The sequence below is a fragment of the Trichomycterus rosablanca genome, chromosome 7, assembly GCF_030014385.1.
Source record: "Trichomycterus rosablanca isolate fTriRos1 chromosome 7, fTriRos1.hap1, whole genome shotgun sequence".
Taxonomy (NCBI): Eukaryota; Metazoa; Chordata; class Actinopteri; order Siluriformes; family Trichomycteridae; genus Trichomycterus; species Trichomycterus rosablanca.
Window position 1 is genome coordinate 35,680,835 of NC_085994.1, and position 20,632 is coordinate 35,701,466.

The 20,632-nt window shown below is 40.4% G+C and overlaps 1 protein-coding gene across 1 annotated transcript; it reads left to right on the top strand.

Moving 5' to 3' along the window:
• The first annotated feature begins 2,195 nt into the window (after nucleotides 1-2,195).
• On the top strand, nucleotides 2,196-19,657 carry lgi3 (leucine-rich repeat LGI family, member 3). Its single transcript, XM_062998646.1, has 9 exons — nucleotides 2,196-2,515; nucleotides 4,514-4,585; nucleotides 10,370-10,441; nucleotides 12,104-12,175; nucleotides 12,536-12,607; nucleotides 12,931-13,100; nucleotides 14,045-14,209; nucleotides 16,773-16,863; nucleotides 17,644-19,657. The coding sequence occupies exons 1-9, from the start codon at nucleotides 2,292-2,294 to the stop codon at nucleotides 18,371-18,373; spliced, it is 1,668 nt and encodes a 555-aa protein (XP_062854716.1). The 5' UTR covers nucleotides 2,196-2,291; the 3' UTR covers nucleotides 18,374-19,657.
• The last annotated feature ends 975 nt before the right edge of the window (nucleotides 19,658-20,632 follow it).

Genomic DNA, 20,632 nt, shown 5'->3' on the forward strand with positions numbered 1-20,632 from the left:
CGAGTGAGAAAGTGAGTGAATAGGTCAGTGAATGAGCCAGTATGTGTGAAGGATAATGCACATCTATATAACATCTCGGCTATGAACGTTCCACCTGCTGTACTTATACTTTACTGCCACCTGGTGGCCTTCTAACCACTGCACAACTCTCAAAGTCTTGTATGGCTGAAATCAGGAGGTCCTAGGCTGGAAGGTGGTGGTTTTCTTTTGATCATATAGCATACTCTTATCTGCCAAGTAAATTGACACTGAATATATTTTATTTATTGCCGTTACCTAACCATTTTATCCTGGTCATCCTGAACACAAGGCAGGAATAAACACTGGACATGGTGTCAATTCAACATACACACTTATTTACACCTTCGGCTGCACGGTGGCTCAGTGTGGAGTTTCTCCCCGTGTCTGCGTGGGTTTCCTCCGGGAGCTCCAGTTTCCTCCCACAGTCCAAAAACATGCAAGTGAGGTGAACTGGAGATACAAAATTGTCCATGACTGTGTTTGACATTGAACTTGTGAACTGATGAATCTTGTGTAACCAGTAACTACCTGTCCTGTCATGAATGTACCCAAAGTGTAAAATATGACATTAAAATCCTAATAAATAAATATTCACACCTTACACCAATTTATCTTATACACATTTTAAAGAGATTTAATGAATTAAGAGTACATAATTACATAGACATTAGAAAAACATCCCCGGAGTCAGGGGTCAAACCCATGTTCCAGGAAACTACTGCTGTGTAGCACTTACCTAGAAAATATGTTTACTATCCTTAATTAAACACTGAACAATCCAACATTTATGTTAACAAATTGCTTAATTCTAGTTAGGGACACATTGGGTCCAATAAAGTATTCCAACACTAGACCTTAATAACAGACCATTAATGTGTTTTTTTTTAATCTATTTTACTCACCAAAGTCAAGCGGGATTTGTCACCCACCAGTATGTGTTCCTACTGCTCCATAGTCTAATTGCAGTGTGTTTTGTATTACTCAAGCTGCTAATTGGCATTGCGCATGGCGATCCAAGGCTTGTGTGTGGCTGCTCAGTCAAGAAGACCCAATCCACTAAGCTCACATAAACATTTACTGGGTGGTTGTTGTTTCCAGATGCAGTTTTGAACTTCTTTTGAACAATCTATCGTATCCAATTACCCGATTGCATTATGCTTCCTCTCTACTGATGTTGACCTCCACCCTGATTGAGAAGAGTCTAACACACGTCCCCTCTGACACGTGGGCAGTAGCTGACTGCATCTTGTCACCTGCATGAGACTAGTTCATATGCGGATTAGCTTTATGAAGGGAGAGTCACACCCTGATCATTGAATCATCCCTCGTCTCTGTTCAGACACCATCAATCAGCCAGCAGAGATCGTAATTGCGTCAGTTATGAGGAATCCCCTTCGGCACCTTCCTTGAACAACAAGCCAATCATTGTTCGTGTAGGCATCCAGCCTGCCGGATGGATGGCAGAGCTAAGTTTCGAACCGACGAGTTTAAAATGTCAGCTCTGGTGTGCTAGCGTATTATACTGCTGCGCCACCTGAGCGCCCACAGTCGTGTTTTAAGATCCTGTGATCTACCGCTTGTTCGGCCGGGCTGCTGCTTACATCACTTGGCATAAGGGCCGCTTATACTGAATCAGGGCTGCTCTATCAGGCCATCAATTTAATGACCTGCCTTGTCAGAGGGGCATTCTGAGACTGCACCACTCAGAAGGACATTAAACTCTTGAAAACAAGCCAATGTAGTGCCAGCGTTTGTCTATAAAGATTGATTACTGTGTATTAGTAGTCAGTGCAGATATGCAGGTCACTCGCAAGGGTTCACAAACTTTTTCCTGCAATGTATGCATGTGTGTGAAGGGGTGGCACACACATCATCCTGCAGTCGTAACTAGGGCTGCACCAGAGAGAAAGAACATTAAGATCCACTGATGCTGCAGAGTTTGCTCCCCTCCCAACATCCACCGCCCCCAAACACACACACACACGCACACACAGCAAGCCCACTAATACATCATAAAGCAAGAACGGCACTCTTGCTCCAAGGGGCTCATTTGTTTATTCCATCACTCAGCTTCTCTTTCTCTTTCTGTCTTTCTCTCCATTCCCTCCCACTTTTCTATTTCTCCCCTCCAAAGCATACTTCTTTGCCTCTTCTTCCCACCCCTAGATCTTCATTTTTTCTACACTCTAAATCACATCACTTCATCACACACATACACACACACACACACTCCAGCTCTCGCTCACTGGAACACACAGGACTAAAAGAAGATGCCTGAATCAGACTCCAGAGGTGTATTTAGGTGGCCAGTATGGACCAGATGTGTAGCTGCTACTCTTTTTCTTCTTCTGATTTGTGGGCACGGTGAGGCTGAGGGACGCCGGGCTCCCAAGATCCCCCGCTGCCCACCTACCTGCTCCTGCACCAAGGACAGCGCCTTTTGTGTGGACACCAAAGCAATTCCCAAGAGCTTCCCGCCCGGTATCATCTCACTGTGAGTACGTACATACACATATCTAAGTCGGCTAGGAGTTGTATGGACTCTCTTTCACCACTGTCTTTGTGATGGGTGTATTTTATATAATTGTAATTAAAAGTGTACATACACTGATATAGGGATTTTAATAATGTCTGCAATTGCTCTATTTCTGTAACTGAATTAATGAAGCACATGTCTCTTTGTAAAGTGAATAGAGATTAATTGTGGTCCATAAAATCGAGTTTGGTGTGGAGGACCTCTGGTGGACTACACAGAGCCCTGACCTCAGTCTCACTAAACCCCTTGAATAAATTGGAACAATGACTGTGAGCCAGACCTTTTCATACAACCTGACCTCACAAACACTCTTTTAAAAGAAAGGACGCAAATCCAAAATCAGTTTAAAATATTGTGTGAAGGTTTCCTAGAAAGAGAATATACTGTATATATAACCTATTAATGCCTAGCCTATTATTCTGGAATAGTATGTCCAATAAACTTAAGGTCTGGTGTCTACATACTTTTGGGCATACTGTGTAAATGACTATTTTGATAGCAGGGATTTACTTCCATTTAGCACCAGGACAATTAATGAGGTCAGGTACTGACAATGGGCGATAAGGCCTTGATCACACTCAGGGTTCCACTTTATCCTGAAGATGTTAAATGTGGTGGAATTGGGTACCATATTTGCCTAGGCCAATTCTTTATAAACCTGTGGTCAATAGCATTGCTATGATAATATAGGACCTTCCCCAAATCATTGTAAAGCATGATAAAGTTGGAAGCACATGACTTGTAAATAACTGGAATAAAGCTTTCTAGCACTAGGCCTTAACTACAGACCAGAAATTTCCTGAAATCCACTATACTTACTAAAGTCAGGTGGGATTTATCACCAATGAGAATGTTTTACTGCTCCATAGTCCAATTACAGTGTGCTTTACACTGCTCAAGCTGCTGATTGGCATTGCGCATGGCAATCTTAGGCTTGTGTGTGGCTTCTCTGCCAAGAACACCCAATTCATGAAGCTCTCCATAAACATTTACTGGGCAGTTGTTATTTCCAGATGCAATTTGGAACCCAGTAGCAAGTGTTGCAAATCAGAACTGACCATTTCAACTTAGAAGATCTGCATCAATTGGCAGTGTGACTGTGACTTAGTCATGTTTGGCTGAGCTGCTGTTGCTCCTTGACACTCTGCAAAAGGACCACTTATATTTGACCAGGGCTGCTCTATCAGGTCATCAGTTTAATGAACTGACTTATTGTCAAAGAAGCAGACTGGGTCATGCAGAATGGCATCAAACTCTTGAAAACAAACCAATCCACTGCAAGCGTTTGATGGACAGATTCATTAACCAGAAAATAAATGAATGAATTATGTTTTTGTGCTCTTAGTAAAAACAGTATTGGCTGATTTATGCTTATTGTAATCAAACAATTATGTAATTGAGACGTATTGCAGATCCAAAGATCAGAACATTTATATGGTTTTTCACACTTGGAGACATAGAACAAGCATGTCCTATTTTGAGAGACTACATCCTTTAAGAAAGCAGCATAGGATCCTGGAACGTAATTACTCATGTGGACGGGACTGAATTCAATATATAGATGCCTTTAGATGGCCCTCACTGTATGGAGAGAGAGAGATTTCTCAGATGTAGACCTGCGCCAACCCCAGATTCCATAACTGCTGGGTTCCTTTTTGAAATTTATTAGTAAAATATCACTTAATCATTCTTTTTTTTTTTTTCAAAATGCCACCATGAGCCTCCATAATCAAACTCCCTGGACCTGAAATGGAACAATTTCTCCAAATGATTTTTCCCCAGATGTGTACACTTAATCATAATCATAATTACTTCTATAAGACATAAATCTCATTTCTTGGGATTTCTATTACTTTTCTGTAATATTTTTTTATATATATTTTAAGCCATTAAACCCATTTTTAACACTGTTTTCTGTTATTATTATTTTTTTTTTTTATATTTATTGCTGTACAGGACGATGGTGAATGCAGGCTTTACTGAGATTCCAGAAGGAAGTTTCTCTCAGCTGCACTTGCTGCAGTTCCTGTAAGTACTAAAAGTTTTAGTAAGAAGTATCATAAGCTTAGTTCACCTTGTCAACCACAACACATTTTTCACTGTGATGTCCCTTTCTCTGTTAAACAAACACATTTACATTTTACATTTTCAGCATTTAGCAGACGCTCTTATCCAGAGCGACTTACAGAAGTGCTTCCAAAGTGAACATTTCATTTCTCAAGTTTAGGTAAATAACAGTCGAAGAACACAAATCTGCTAAAACCTGTTGGAAAAGGAAAAGGATGGAACGAGATGTTAGTAAATAAGTACAAGTCAGCTTAAGTGCTTCATAAAAAGGTGGGTTTTTAAATGCTTTTTAAAGACAGCAAGAGACTCAGACGTTCGGACAGACAGAGGAAGTTCATTCCACCACTTGGGCGCTAGAACAGAGAAGAGCCTTGATGCTTGTCTTCCTTTAGTCCTGGATGGAGGCTCAAGTCGAGCGAGACTGGTGGCTCGGAGGTTGCGTGGTACAGAGCGGGGTTTGATGAGACCACGAAGGTAGCTTGGGGCTGGTCCATTTTTGGCTTTGTAGGCGAGCGTTAGTGTTTTAAACTGAATGCGTGCAGCTACAGGAAGCCAGTGAAAAGAACGCAGCAGTGGGGTGATGTGGCAGTGTTTGGGCTGGTTAAAAAACAGACGGGCAGCTGCATTTTGAATGAGCTGCAAGGGTTTAATAGTGGACATGGGCGCTCCTGCCAGAAGGGAGTTGCAGTAGTCCAACCGTGAGATTACAAGTGATTGCACCAGAATCTGGGTAGCTTCCCTGGAGAGAAATGGCCGAATCTTCCTGATGTTGTACAAGAGGAACCGGCACGATCTTGTCATGTTGGCTATATAAGGAGAGAAGGTCAGCTGGTTATCCAGGACAGCACCAAGACTTCTTACCTTATCAGATGGTCTGATCTGGGAGTCATCCAGAGAAATGACTAGGTCCTGGGTTGGAGACTGATCTCCAGGAATAAGCAACACCTCTGTCTTGCTGGGATTAAGTTTTAGATGATGAGCTGACATCCATTGTGAGATATCTCGCAGACATGCTGAGATGCGAGCTGAGACTTGTGTGTCTGAAGGAGGAAATGACAGAACGAGCTGAGTGTCATCTGCATAGGAGTGGTAGGAGAAGCCATGGGAGGCTATGACCTTACCCAGAGAGCGGGTGTAGATAGAGAAAAGAAGTGGGCCAAGTACAGAGCCCTGAGGAACACCGGTTGAGAGAGTGCATGGGGGAGATATGGATCCCCTCCATGACACTTGGTAGGAGTGCCCTTCGAGGTAGGAGGCCATCCATTGCCATGCTGAACCTGTTACACCAAGGTTTGAGAGTGTGGACAAGAGAATGCTGTGATTCACGGTGTCGAAGGCTGCAGAGAGGTCAAGAGGAATAAGGACAGATGACAGTTTGGCTGCTTTGGCTGCATGAAGCTTCTCAGTAACTGCTACAAGTGCTGTTTCCGTAGAATGCGCTGCCTTGAAGCCAGACTGGTATGGATCGTGGAGGTCATTCTAAGTAAGAAAGGCAGATAGTTGGTTATAGACAGCACGTTCAAGAATTTTGGATAGAAAAGAGAGGAGTGAGACAGGTCTGTAGTTGTTAATGTCTGTAGTGTCTAGTGTAGGTTTCTTAAGAAGGGGAATGACCTGAGCCTTCTTAAAAGCAGTAGGGACAACACCTGATGTCAGGGAGTTGTTGATGATGGGTGTGATGAAGGGGATTAGGTCCTGTGAGATGTCTTTAAGGATGGTGGATGGTATAGGGTTGAGTGTGCATGTAGTGGGATTGCTGGATGAGAGGAGCTGTGTAACCTCATCCATGGTGAGTGGGGTGAGTCTGGTGAGTGTGTTGGTGGGTTGAGGGTCAGTTGAAAGTGGGTCAGTCAGAGAGAAGGATTGATTGATTTTGTCAATCTTGTCCTGAAAGAATGTTGCAAAGTCAGTAGCAGTGAGAGAGGCAGATGGGGGAGGAGGAGGAGGGTTCAGAAGAGAGGAAAAGATAGCATGAAGCTTACGTGGGTCAGCAGCAGATTTTGCAGCAGTCACGTCGGATGAGAACCTGGACAGCAGATCGTGGTAGGAGTGGAGATCCACACTGAGCTTAGATTTCCTCCACTTTCTCTCAGCTGCCCATAATTCTCTTCTGTTGCTGCGCAATGCATCTGAAAGCCAAGGAGCAGGGTGAGAGGGTTTTCCTCGTTTGAGGGTAAGAGGACAGAGCTGATCGAGGGATGTTGAAAGAGAAGAGAGTAGAGTATTAGTTGCAGAGTTGAGTGGAAGGGTAGCAAGCATGTCAGGGTTAGGTAGTGAAGTTAGTATGTTGGAGATCAGCAGGGAGGAAGATAAAGAGTGAAGATTGGGGCGTGTTGTAAGGGTGAAAGTGTGGTTGGAGGTAGGAAGAGTTGGGAGACAGAGAGAGAAGGACACAAAGTGATGGTCAGAGAGGTGAAGTGGGGTGACTGAGGTCCAGAACAGAAGCTGGACGGCTGAAGACCAGGTCCAGAAGATTGCCTCCTTTGTGTGTCGGAGGGCTGTGGTTAAAGAGGAGGTCGAAAGATGAAAGAAGAGGAAGAAGACAGGAGGACTGAAGTTTGTCTGTAGGGAGATTAAAGTCACCAAGAAGAGTCAGAGGAGTTCCATCTGAAGGGAAGAAACTCAGAAGAACGTCCAGCTCTTCTATGAAGTCTCCCAATGAGCCAGGTGGTCTGTAAATGACAATGATATGAAGAGTAATTGGAAAAGTAACAGTAATAGCATGAAATTCAAAAGATGAAATGTTAAGGTGAGAAACATTCACAGTAGTGAATTGCCATTTCCACCAACATGCAACCACTCAGGAGGTGGACAATAGAAAGTTTGTTTGTTTATTGGGATTTTAACCAGTGGCGATTTCTCTAAGACTGCAAGGGAAGCTCAGCTGCCCCTAAAATGTCAAAAATTAAATTGTCAAATATGTACAGTTGTGTTAACATTTCATTGACTACAGATGCGTTAGAATACGTTAATCTTGAAGACGAGTTCGTTCAGAATCAGCTACTTATCACAAATCAACCGACTCGAACTTCTCATACATTCCCGGAGCGTCAATGCATTTGCCCGTAGAAGCTGAGCATCCATTCACTTCTATGGGGCTGCATGGAAGGGTTTTTTTCATTGCTTCGAAACTCGCCGGTCATTGGATAAATGCCACGATTTTGTCCCGGCCCCGGACGCTGAGCGTCTCTGGGGGTGAATGGAGCTGTGGGCGGGTCTGGACGCTGAGCTTCTGCAAGATGATTGGAGGATCAGTCGAAAGGCTGAATCCCGTTTTGATTGACAGCTATCACTGGGAGCTTCAGTCCCATCGTGGATTTTGCATGTGAAGTCGAAAGACAAACTGCAACCCATTTCAGGCCATTTTCTTGAAAAGGAATAGAGGGCACAATTTATATATAAATAAATTGACAAATTTGATGATGTAAGCCGACAATGAGCTTCCCCTCTTTGAAAGACCAGCAGCCGCCACTGATTTTAACGTCATGTTTTACACTTTGGTTACATTCATGACAGGAACGGTAGTTACTCATTACACAAGATTCATCAGTTCACAAGGTTATATCGAACACAGTCATGGACAATTTAGTGTCTCCAATTCACCTCACTTGCATGTCTTTGGACTGTGGGAGGAAACCGGAGCACCCGGAGGACCCGGACCACCCTACCTGGGGATCGAACCCAGGACCTTAAAAGAGAAAGTATTCCATCTTACATTTACTACTATTACATTATTGTGAATGCACATGTACATGTGCTGGTTTAGGATTTATCATTAAAGGCAAAACTACAGACAGTGGTTGTATGTGCTTGTATTTCTGTAACACAATAGTTGGCTTCAGCTAACCTATAAGCCAGCATATTTTGGTCACTATTGCTTTAATGGAATCGTTTGGCAAAAACTGGCCTTGCTATTTGTAGCTAGCAAGTTCTGTAAGTCTTACATTAAATCTTGTGGTTTTCCATAACTTATACTGCTTTAAGCATTGCTTAGTTTAGTGTGAGGAAACGTGTAACTTACAATGTTATTTACCTCCATGGCATGGTCTCTGAATTCCCTAATAGTGTTAATTGTGGACTACTTTTTTTCTGTGCCCAGAAATAAAACTAGTTTGATTGCACTTAAACATACTAGAAGTATTACAATGAAAGACAAAAACAGAACTTAAAAAATAATTTTTGATTCTGTTTGTGTGGGTTTTTATGTACTGTAGTGATAACGTGTGTGTTGACATTGAGAATCCCTGTCATAACTGATGTACTACATGTAGGGTAAAAAAACCCTGCATGTTTTATTTGTTTTCAATGATTTGTTATCATTGTGTAGTAAGTAGGGTGCGTCTGGGAAGCAACACTAAAGTGTTTGTCTCATAGAAATGTTGGGTGTGAAAGGGTGTGTGGTAGTTTGGCGTGGAACACAATGTGCATTATGGTGTGTTTCAGTGACAGGGTCAGTGTCACTGTTGGAGCCCTTACAGCCAACAACGTCCACATTACACACTCCTCATACTGCACAAACAATAGATGCTCTGTCCAGCAGTAGAACAATTCAGTGTTTTAGTCTGGTGTAGGTGTGGGCCAAAAGTATGTGGACACCCAAGCATCCTATTCAAACAGTATGTGCTAGATGAACATTTCATTCCAAAATGTGTTGGTGTAACAGCCTATACTCTACACTAGTGAGATCGGGAACAGATGTTGGTCAATAGGCCATTACAGTTCATCCCAAGGGTTTGAGGTCTGCTATGCAAACCTGCAATGTAAACCTAATCAAAATCCTTAAACCTGTCAAGGGCTCAAAAACCCTGATAGCCTAAGCATCATAGTGGCTGAGTTTAAGGTTTTCAGTTTATTAATGAATATAGCAGAATGTGGGGCGTCTCTAATGACCTGATTGGGCATCCAACAGACACAGTTGGTCATGTCTGAGGGAGGTAGGTCATTGGGGTTCCTCTTTGCTGCAAATGCGACACCACATGCATCACAGGGGACACATGATAGTCTGTGGCTCTACTTGGTCAGGGCAAGGGTTGCCAAATAAATATAAGTATTATAAGAATGAATCAACAAACTGGATTATTGGATTTTTAAATTTGACTAGCAATAGTAGTGTTTGTTAGGTGGCTTAACTGGAGCTTTTAGTAAAAAAGTTTAAATACATAATAAACCTTAACTTTAATCTTTTGAAACTCAACACATGGCCTAAAACAATTACATTATAGCATTGTACAATCTACAGTACTATTTTTCAATAATATGCAGAAGGTAGATTGACTACTCTATTGCCTCTATGAATAAGTATTCCTTGATTAAAATAAAGCACTTACTTAATGTACGTATATAACTGATTATTAACATTTTTGTAGTTAAAATTATGCATTTTCAAGTTTTATTAGAATTTACATTTAGTCTTCCACTTTCTTGGACTCCTTAAAGATGAATCATGCACCTTGGGGAGAATGCAGATATAATTAGCAATAAGCAGCTTGGCATATGGTGTGTGGGTGTGATACCACCCGCTCAAACCTCCCACCACAAAACAGATATCTTTTCTTGCTTTCTTTAATCATTAGAAAGTTGCTCATGTGTGATTGACAGCTTGAGTCTGTGAAAACAACATTAAAGATGTTTTGACACCACTGACTTTCTCTCTCTCTCTCTCTCTCTCTCTCTCTCTCTCTCTCTCTCTCTCTCTCTCTCTCTCTCTCCTCTCTCTCTCTCTCTCTCTCTCTCTCTCTCTCTCAGTCTTTTAAACTCCAACACTTTCTCTGTGATTGCTGATGATGCATTCGCTGGCCTCGCTCATCTGCAGTATCTGTGAGTATAAGATTTACTGACAACTTTTACCAATCCGTCATAATATTACTGCAAAATTTTCTTAAGTGGAAAAATAATATGTCTAAAATCTTGCTTTCCATTAAAAAACCCTCGCTTCCTTCTATCTTATTGAATAACAGAGAACATTCCAGAAACTTTTGCCTCCTCCCCTTTGGAACTATAATAGCCTTCACACTTCTGAGAAAGCTTTCCACAAAGTTTGAGTGGCCATTCAGTCAAAAAAAGCATTCGCAGTATCAGGCAGTGATCAAGAAAGCTTGGATTGAAATAAATCTGGCTGATTTGGCACAATCTTTATGCCAGATGCCCTTTATGATGCAACCGTTCTATTTAACTGGGCTTGGGACTGGCATTAAGAGTGCAAATCTTTATGGATTACCATTTTATATTACAGAATTTTGCTTTCTGGTAGCAGAAAGATGTAAACAGGAAATGTATAAAAAACATATTTAGATACACTGATCAGCCATAACATTAAAACCACCTCCTTGTTTCTACACTCACTGTCTATTTTATCAGCTTATAGAAGCACTTCGTAGTTCCACAGTTACTGACTGTAGTCCATCTGTTTCTCTGCATGCTTTGTTAGCCCCCTTTCATGCTGTTCTTCAATGGTCAACTAAGTAGGAGTGTCTAATAGAGTGGACAGTGAGGTGTTTAAAAACTCCAGCAGCGCTGCTGTGTCAGATTCATTCATACCAGCACAACACGCACTAACACACCACCACCATGTCCATTGTCAATGCAGTGCTGAGAATGACCCACCACCCAAATAATATCTGCTCTGTGGTGGTCCTGTGGGAGTCCTGACCAATAAAGAGCAGCATGAAAGGGGGCTAACAAAGTATGCAGAGAAGCAGATGGACTACAGTCAGTAATGGTAGAACTACAAGTGGAGCTGATAAAGTGAACAGTGAGTGTAGAAACAAGGAGGTGGTTTTAATGTTATGGCTGATCGTTATATACGTATATATTAACTGTATATTTATTGTAAAAATTTTTAAATGTTTTCTTGCTTACATCCTATTCTTTGGCTCTCAAAAAGGAAGGAGAAATGTGTGTAGGTATGGCTACTGTAGAAGTGTATTATCGATCTGTTCAGTCTCGCTGCTGAGCTGGTCATTTTCCTAATTGCTACAGAACGTTCAGCTCATTAATCTATAACTGAAAACTAACTTGAGGTTCAGGTAACATCTTCTTGTAAACGAAACAAGAATAATGAGAAGACGCAGCAGGGCTGTGAGATCATTAAGCTAAAAGCTTTAATAAGACAAATGAAATGCAGAAATCACAGCAAGCCAAGTGCAACCCTCAATCTGTTATACAGTCCTAATTGAATTTCATGCCACTGTGACTCCATGAATCCATCAGAAAGAGAGAGAGCAGAGGGAGATTCCTCACTGATATGCCAGTATGCACACTGTGTTTGCCAGAAAAGAGAAAAGCACTAAACACTGAAAAGACAAGAACATTTTAGTTTATTGTCTCTCTTCCAAGCTCCCTCATAAATCTTTTTATTGTCTAGAGTTAGCTGTGTTTCATTAGCTTGTGGTCTGACAAACTGGCTGTCAGTTGAATAATCCAGCTCAGCTTCTTCTCACCTTATTGTTTAATTAAGACTTTTTACCTTCTGCCCCACAGGTTTATTGAAAATAATGACATCAAGTCGCTGTCCAAACACACTTTCCGAGGCCTGAAATCACTGACTCATCTGTATGTATTTTCATTCTACCTTATGTATAATGGCTCATTTTTATTCAAATATTGATTTAACATTAATTGCTTTTAATTAAAACATTGGTACACAATTTTTACTATTTAATCTTGGTAAAAGACCAGGATCAATAAGTATTATGTATAATTTAGTGCATAGTTTGTGGTTTTGGCTGTAAGCTTGTTTATGTAGTTAGCACTTAGGCTGACTGCTAAACTAGCTGCTAATATCAAGCTTGCAATGGTACACATGAGTTTTTAGTAGAGTCCCAAATTGTTATAATATTTTCAGTGATTAATACAATACTATACAATATATTAAATGTGACTTTTTACTGTTTTTCTAATTTGTCCTGGAAGATCCCTGTCCAACAACAAGCTACAGGTTTTACCAAGAGAACTGTTTAAACACCTGGACATCCTCACTGACCTGTAAGTCCACTCTAACTGCTTTTAGCTGAAGCCAGCAGCTTTGAAACTCAAAAATCAATTAAAGCCCACCAAATGGTTTTCCCATCAAAACCACTAAACATACATTTACAGCATATAGCAGATGCTTTTATCCAAAGTGACTTACAAGCATGACTGCATATAGTAAAAGCCATTGAGGGTCAGGAGCCCAGCACTGGCTAATTTTGTATTAGCAAATAAGACATACAGAAATAAAGCCTTTTAATTTGTGGATTTAACCTTTTAAACTGGCTAGTAATCAAAATGTATGTCAGTATTTAGCTTAAGTTGTTCTTGTTCCTCAGAGACCTGAGAGGAAACGCTTTCCGCTGTGACTGTAAGATTAAATGGTTGGTGGACTGGATGGATAAGACCAACACTTCCGTTCCTGCCATTTACTGCGCCAGTCCGTTTGAGTTCCAGGGCAGACGCATACAGGACTTAACCCCTCGAGACTTTAACTGCATTAGTGCAGGTACAGAAAAATCTTGCATTTAGAGGTTTTCTCTGGCTAAATATCTACTGGCAGTTACATTTATTTACATTATTTATTAACATTGGCAGTTACATTTAGTTACATTTATTGTGCATGAATCAGTGCACGGTGGATGCAGATCAGCACATCATAATTGGAGAAGAATTGAAAGGGTCGCGAGTCAAAAAAATAAAGGAACATAATCCACAGTGGGACCAGATTGTACAGTGCAGCACAGAGAGAGTAAGATGCATTGTTTGTGTTGCCTGGGTCACGTTAAAAAATCATGGACAAAATGTAGGCCGCTTGAAAAAAAAGTTTGAAAAGCCCCGCTGTAAAGCATCTGACTAGGTATCTAAAATAAACCTAACTGAGGCCTACAAAACAGAGGGAAATATATCAAGGTGCTTCCAGTCAGTAAGAAAAGTCAAAGTTAACTCACAAAGAACTGCTTGTATGTTTACATGATACCACAGATCCTGAAGTAAGGTTTAGCTGAGGCAGAATAATGGATCATTTTACTGTGGAGCATTGCTTGCACAAACAGGATCTGCATTACAGAGTCATCAGAAAGAAAACTGCACTGTGCGAAACAACATACAGATGAGCCAGATGCATTTTGAAAACATGAGGTAAAATATTGAAGTCAGGATTTAACTTGCTGTCCACAATTACTGAAGTATATGTAGCGACTGAAAGTAAGTGAAAACCTAACTATAAGCTCATTTGATATCCCATTCCAAAACCATGGGCATATGAAGTTTAGAAGGGGTGTCCACATACGTTTTGCAATATTGTATAACTTGGCTGTATATTGGCATCTAGACAACCGATTCTTATATTATTATAAGAATATGTTGTCTAGATCATTCTATAATACTCATGACTAGAGCTCTCTAAGCAAGGTGCTGTACTGATTTAACTCCTAATTCCTCTGTGTCCAGATTTTGCAGTGTATGAGTCTTACCCATTCCAGTCTTTGTCTGTGGAGTCGTACGATTATAACGATGACCTGTATGCGGTGTTTGCTCAGCCCAACACGGGGATCTGCACTATTTTCATCTGGGATCATGTAAACATGCTTTTCAGGAATCATTATAACATCACATGTGAGTAATTTTATGTGAGTTTTTTAAGTGCTTGACCTGGTTTATAATATACTGTACTAATGTTTAGCACATGGTTGTTTCTCCACAAGGAAAATATTTTGACCATGTACCGATGTAGTTTTTGTGTGGTGTAGGAGCAGTCCTAATTGTGGTTTGCATCAGTAACAATGCATAAATAAAACATTTATTGTTAAGTCCTATTAAATAGTTTAATTCTATGAAATGTAATACATATATTCATATATATATATACAGTGTATCACAAAAGTGAGTACACCCCTCACATTTCTGCAGATATTTAAGTATATCTTTTCATGGGACAACACTGACAAAATGACACTTTGACACAATGAAAAGTAGTCTGTGTGCAGCTTATATAACAGTGTAAATTTATTCTTCCCTCAAAATAACTCAATATACAGCCATTAATGTCTAAACCACCGGCAACAAAAGTGAGTACACCCCTAAGAGACTACACCCCTAAATGTCCAAATTGAGCACTGATTGTCATTTTCCCTCAAAAATATCATGTGATTTGTTAGTGTTACTAGGTCTCAGGTGTGCATAGGGAGCAGGTGTGTTCAATTTAGTAGTACAGCTCTCACACTCTCTCATACTGGTCACTGAAAGTTCCAACATGGCACCTCATGGCAAAGAACTCTCTGAGGATCTTAAAAGACGAATTGTTGCGCTACATGAAGATGGCCAAGGCTACAAGAAGATTGCCAACACCCTGAAACTGAGCTGCAGCACAGTGGCCAAGATCATCCAGCGTTTTTAAAGAGCAGGGTCCACTCAGAACAGACCTCGCGTTGGTCGTCCAAAGAAGCTGAGTGCACGTGCTCAGCGTCACATCCAACTGCTGTCTTTGAAAGATAGGCGCAGGAGTGCTGTCAGCATTGCTGCAGAGATTGAAAAGGTGGGGGGTCAGCCTGGCAGTGCTCAGACCATACGCCGCACACTACATCAAATTGGTCTGCATTGCTGTCACCCCAGAAGGAAGCCTTTTCTGAAGTCTCTACACAAGAAAGCCCGCAAACAGTTTGCTGAAGACATGTCAACAAAGGACATGGATTACTGGAACCATGTCCTATGGTCTGATGAGACCAAGATTAATTTGTTTGGTTCAGATGGTCTCAAGCATGAGTGGCGGCAATCAGGTGAGGAGTACAAAGATAAGTGTGTCATGCCTACAGTCAAGCATGGTGGTGGGAATGCCATGGTCTGGGGCTGCATGAGTGCAGCAGGTGTTGGGGAGTTACATTTCATTGAGGGACACATGAACTCCAATATGTACTGTGAAATACTGAAGCAGAGCATGATCCCCTCCCTCCGGAAACTGGGTCGCAGGGCAGTGTTCCAGCATGATAATGACCCCAAACACACCTCTAAGACGACCACTGCTTTATTGAAGAGGCTGAGGGTAAAGGTGATGGACTGGCCAAGCATGTTTCCAGACCTAAACCCAATAGAACATCTTTGGGGCATCCTCAAGCGGAAGGTGGAGGAGCGCAAAGTCTCGAATATCTGCCAGCTCCGTGATGTCGTCATGGAGGAGTGGAAAAGCATTCCAGTGGCAACCTGTGAAGCTCTGGTAAACTCCATGCCCAGGAGAGTTAAGGCAGTTCTGGGAAATAATGGTGGCCACACAAAATATTGACACTTCAGGACTTTTTACTAAGGGGTGTACTCACTTTTGTTGCCGGTGGTTTAGACATTAATGGCTGTATATTGAGTTATTTTGAGGAAAGAATAAATTTACACTGTTATATAAGCTGCACACAGACTACTTTTCATTGTGTCAAAGTGTCATTTTGTCAGTGTTGTCCCATGAAAAGATATACTTAAATATCTGCAGAAATGTGAGGGGTGTACTCACTTATGTGATACACTGTATATATATATATATACATATAAATGTAACTGAAGGCCAGTTGTTTATGTCATTAACTGCAGTTGAGTTCTTCAGTCTAGTTTCTGGGTTTTTGGAAGTCATATAGTGTGCACTTGGCCTACGTCCTTGGTTGTATTGGTACATTACATGAAGGATATGTCCTTTATTTGATAATGTTATATAATGTTGTTAGGCTTTATGTAAAATAATCATTTGGCTTTTTCTTATTTCAATAAATATTTAAATATAGCAAATGCTGGCAGTAAGTAACTTAAGTAAGCATGTTTGCTGCCCTCCTGCTCTCTAGCCAAGTGACAGTGAAGCTAAAAGCAGTGCATTTATTTATACTCCACTCAAGCAGCTTTTAAACTAATGGTTCTGGATGCAAGAGAATAGAGAAGGATGAAGAGGTGAATGGTTTGCTTACACTGAAAAAAATGAAATAGATTTAAATTTATAGGAAAACCATGTCTGTAAATAATATGGTGAATCTGATGCACTAAGATTTTTCATAAATGTGTTCCAAGGACGATATAATATCTTAAAAACATTGGCACTAGCTTTTACCCCCTTAGTGCTAAACAACATTAATAATGTAAATTACTAAGTGCCAGTAGCTGCACATATGTTTCCACTAAGAATCTTAATTTGTAATGTGTTTTGTTCCAGCTCGCTCTGCACTGTATTGTAAGCCTGTGGTGATCAACAACACACTCTACATGGTCGTAGCCCAACTCTTTGGAGGATCTCATATATATAAGTATGACTACACATTTAAGTTGTGTTTAATTTTCAAGGAACCTGCCTTAATAATCAAAGATAAACTGTTTAGCCAAAAACATGGGGACACCTGACCACAAGCTTGATAGCCACAAATGGAAAGCCAACAGTTTTGGCTTTGTCAAATGTTTTGTCTATCAAAGCCTCCTTTTTCTGGAATTAACTATTTACAAGAATTCTAAAATGTCTAATTTAAAGAGAATTTGTGTTTATTTAGTAAAAACCTGGCTCTTAATCAGCAATTTAATTCATCCCAAAAGTGCAGGATAGTGCGGAATAATCCGCTAGCACACCAGTGCTGGGATTCTGAACTCCCCAAATTCGAAACTCAGCACTGCTACCGGTCGGCTGGGTACCCCTAGGAAGCATAATTGGTGATACCTGCAGCAGACAAAATTGGCCATTCTGCAGGTCTGCAATGTGGGAAAAGACTGGAACCAAAAGTGGGTGGGGTCTTCAGCGCTGTGTAAGAACCCTGGTTAATAGCCAGCATTAGTACGGTAAGTGGAGTAGCCCGGAGATCAGGGCGTGACCTTGGACATGACCGGAGTCTCCAACAGTGGAAGACGAATTGACTACGCTAAATTGGGAAAAAAGGGAAAAATAGAATAGCAAAAAAAAAAAATGGGATGCAGCTTAAACACAAAAATAAAACTGAGGACTAAAGTCAGATTGATTAATGGCTTTGACAGAACTGTAGACCATTATTCAAAGTGTTGTACTTCATATTAAATTTTCTTCTTTTGTCCTCCATACTCAGGTGGGAAGAAGGACCTTTGCGGTTTGTCAAAATCCAGGACATCGACGCTAGCCGTGTGCGCAAGCCTAACTTTATCGAGACCTTTGAGATCGACGGTGAATGGTATTTTGCTGTAGTGGACAGCTCAAAGGCTGGATCCACCAGCATTTACCACTGGAACAGTAATGGCTTCTACTCGCATCAATCGCTTCACCCATGGCACCGTGACACACACGTCCACTTCCTAGAGGTGGATGGAAAGGCTCGACTGATTCTTTCAAGTGCCTCGCAGTCTCCAGCGGTCTACCAGTGGAACCGTGGGACGCGCCAGTTTACTTACTACAACGAGATCCCCCATGCGAGTGATGTGCACATGGTAGAGCATTTCTGGGCACGCCAGTCCCTTTACCTCTGCCTGACCCGCTTCATTGGTGACTCTAGAATCCTGCGCTGGGAGAGCCAGAGATTTGTGGAGATCCAGACACTTCCATCACGTGGCTCTATGGCCTTGTATCCTTTTAGTGTAGGGGTAAGACAGTACTTGGCAATGGGCAGTGACTACTCCTTTTCTCGAATCTATCTGTGGGACGAACTTACACAGCGCTTCCAGCCTTTCCAAGAACTCAACATCTTGGCACCACGTGGCTTTAAGCTGGTCTCTGTTGACAACAAAAACATCCTGCTTGTTGCTAGTTATAAAGGAAAGAGCACAGCCTATCAACATCTATTGGTGGACCTCAGTGCCAAGTAGGCTTGTGATTTTGGACCTTTACATCCAGGGAGGCTGAGTAAGGTTAATGGGTTGGCTATCTGTTAAAGAACAGCCTGTTTTGATGTGATACAGACCTTTTTTTAGTTATATTTCTTAAGATTACATGCATGGTTGACATTCTATAACAGACTTGGCTATGTATTTTGATTGATATAGAAGTTAGTAAATGAGTAAGAATGCATGCATGATGTTTCTTGTTTTTAAAATAACTCAAGGTCTATAAAGTTGTTTTCCTGTCAGAAGATTTAAACTTAAGTGCAGTGATGAGACATGATCATGGTAAACCCATTTGAACAGGAAATAAACTCTCTAAAGGTCTGTCTCTCTATGTATAAATTACCCTGTTCAAAATAAAACAAACTTTTTATAGTAGTCATCGGCCATCTGCTGAATTACAGTCGACTGCCATGTCCAGAAAATAGATGTGAATGTTTATAAATGTATTAAGAAATTAAAAAAAAAAAATGTCATCCCTGCACTTTTGTCATATTTGACCTTTTTTGCAGCTTTTCTGTGTTGTTCCAATGCAAACAAAAGAAATAAACATGTAAATACCAAGGCATTTGTAACTGCAAACATTTTTGGGAAGAAGTGATGCATTTTTTCAAAGGAGTACAGATGAGCCAATATTTTTGGCCATGACTGTACTATTCATAAAACTTAAACATTCACCATGTTGTAAATTGTATATAGACAGTTACTCAGGTTAACTTTTTCAGTTAGATCCTGTAAATGCTTTTTTTTATTTGACAACCTCTCTTATCTAGACTTAATACCTATGTTTATAATATACTATATACAGGATTAATAATTATATGTTCAACTTTTGTACTCTGTACAATGCCTATTTTTGCGCACCTTCTTTTGCTAGCCCATTATAAGAACCAAGCTTTACATAAGATAAACTCTTCAATAATACCTATTTTCTTAAATGACATGCAGGTTATTATCAATTTCCAGTCAGATCACAGTCTCATCCCACAAACAAGTGTAAAACATTTTGCTCCAAACTTGTGGAATTCAAGTACATTATGACTAATATGAACAATCATACATATTTATCATCAGTGTTGGAATGGAATTTATACAGCTTTCTCATTATCTGTTTTCCTTGTACAAATATAAGTTTAATGTATGAATCTTAAGTGTGTGAAATTGTCCTAATTTTTTTTTTATGTGCTTAAACAAATCTGACAAGAACACTCTGTTTGTACCATTTTTTTTACTCTACAATACCTTACCTGTCGCAGCTGAAATAATAATAATAAAAAAAGATTCATGAAAAAAGACCTGAGAACAGTCTTTTACTCTACTTACCGTCTAAAGAGTTTGCCTCGTCATCCCTGTGCCCTTATACCTTGTTTTCCTCTCACCTGCACGCATGCAGTAGGTGGATTGACTACTCTAAACTGTCCCTATGAGTGAGAAGATTAATGGGTAAATAAGTGGTTTTCCTGTGATGGACTACTTTAGCAATTACTAAAATGATTAAATAACCCAGGCAAAAGGCCGCCAAAATCCGATCATACATTCACAGACAAAACATGATTAATGCAAAGATGTACTTATTTATTACATTTTTATCACCTGCCTAATCCTGGTTAAGGTTAGGGGCACAGTGGGTCCAGGAATTCTCTGAACAGGTCACCAGTCCATCGCAGGGCTTTGGCCACCCCACCCACAGACATAGCCAATCATGTTGGTCTAAAAGCGGGTTTCAAGTCGGTGTTATTACTCTGTACTGTAGCTGTGCTGGAATCATCCGCTGCTTGTTAGAAATCAATTTAAAAGACATCTTTACCAACACCATCAAACAATCAATCAATCAATTTATTAATTATCGGCCAACATGTTAATCAGATCATTTTAGTTTGTGACTAACAGTTTTGCTCCTGTACAGACGCTGTTGGGGTGCAGCCACATTGTTTAATGTTTGTTTACTCTACTTTATATATTAAATTAAATTAATATATTAAATCTCCCCTGAAGATGAGCTAAACTCAAGCTAGCAACTGGACAAGTTACCTCAGCACAGATCCACATGATGGCGCAGAAACACCACAAACATTCTGACAGAAAACGCTTCATTTGGTCAAATTTCAGTTTATTATCAAAACTGTTATAAATAACGAGTACAAATTATTATTTTCATATATGGAACTGCAATTAATTATTTCATTTCAATATAAATAAGCAACATTATAATACACATTAGATGAATGATTAGGGCCAGTGATA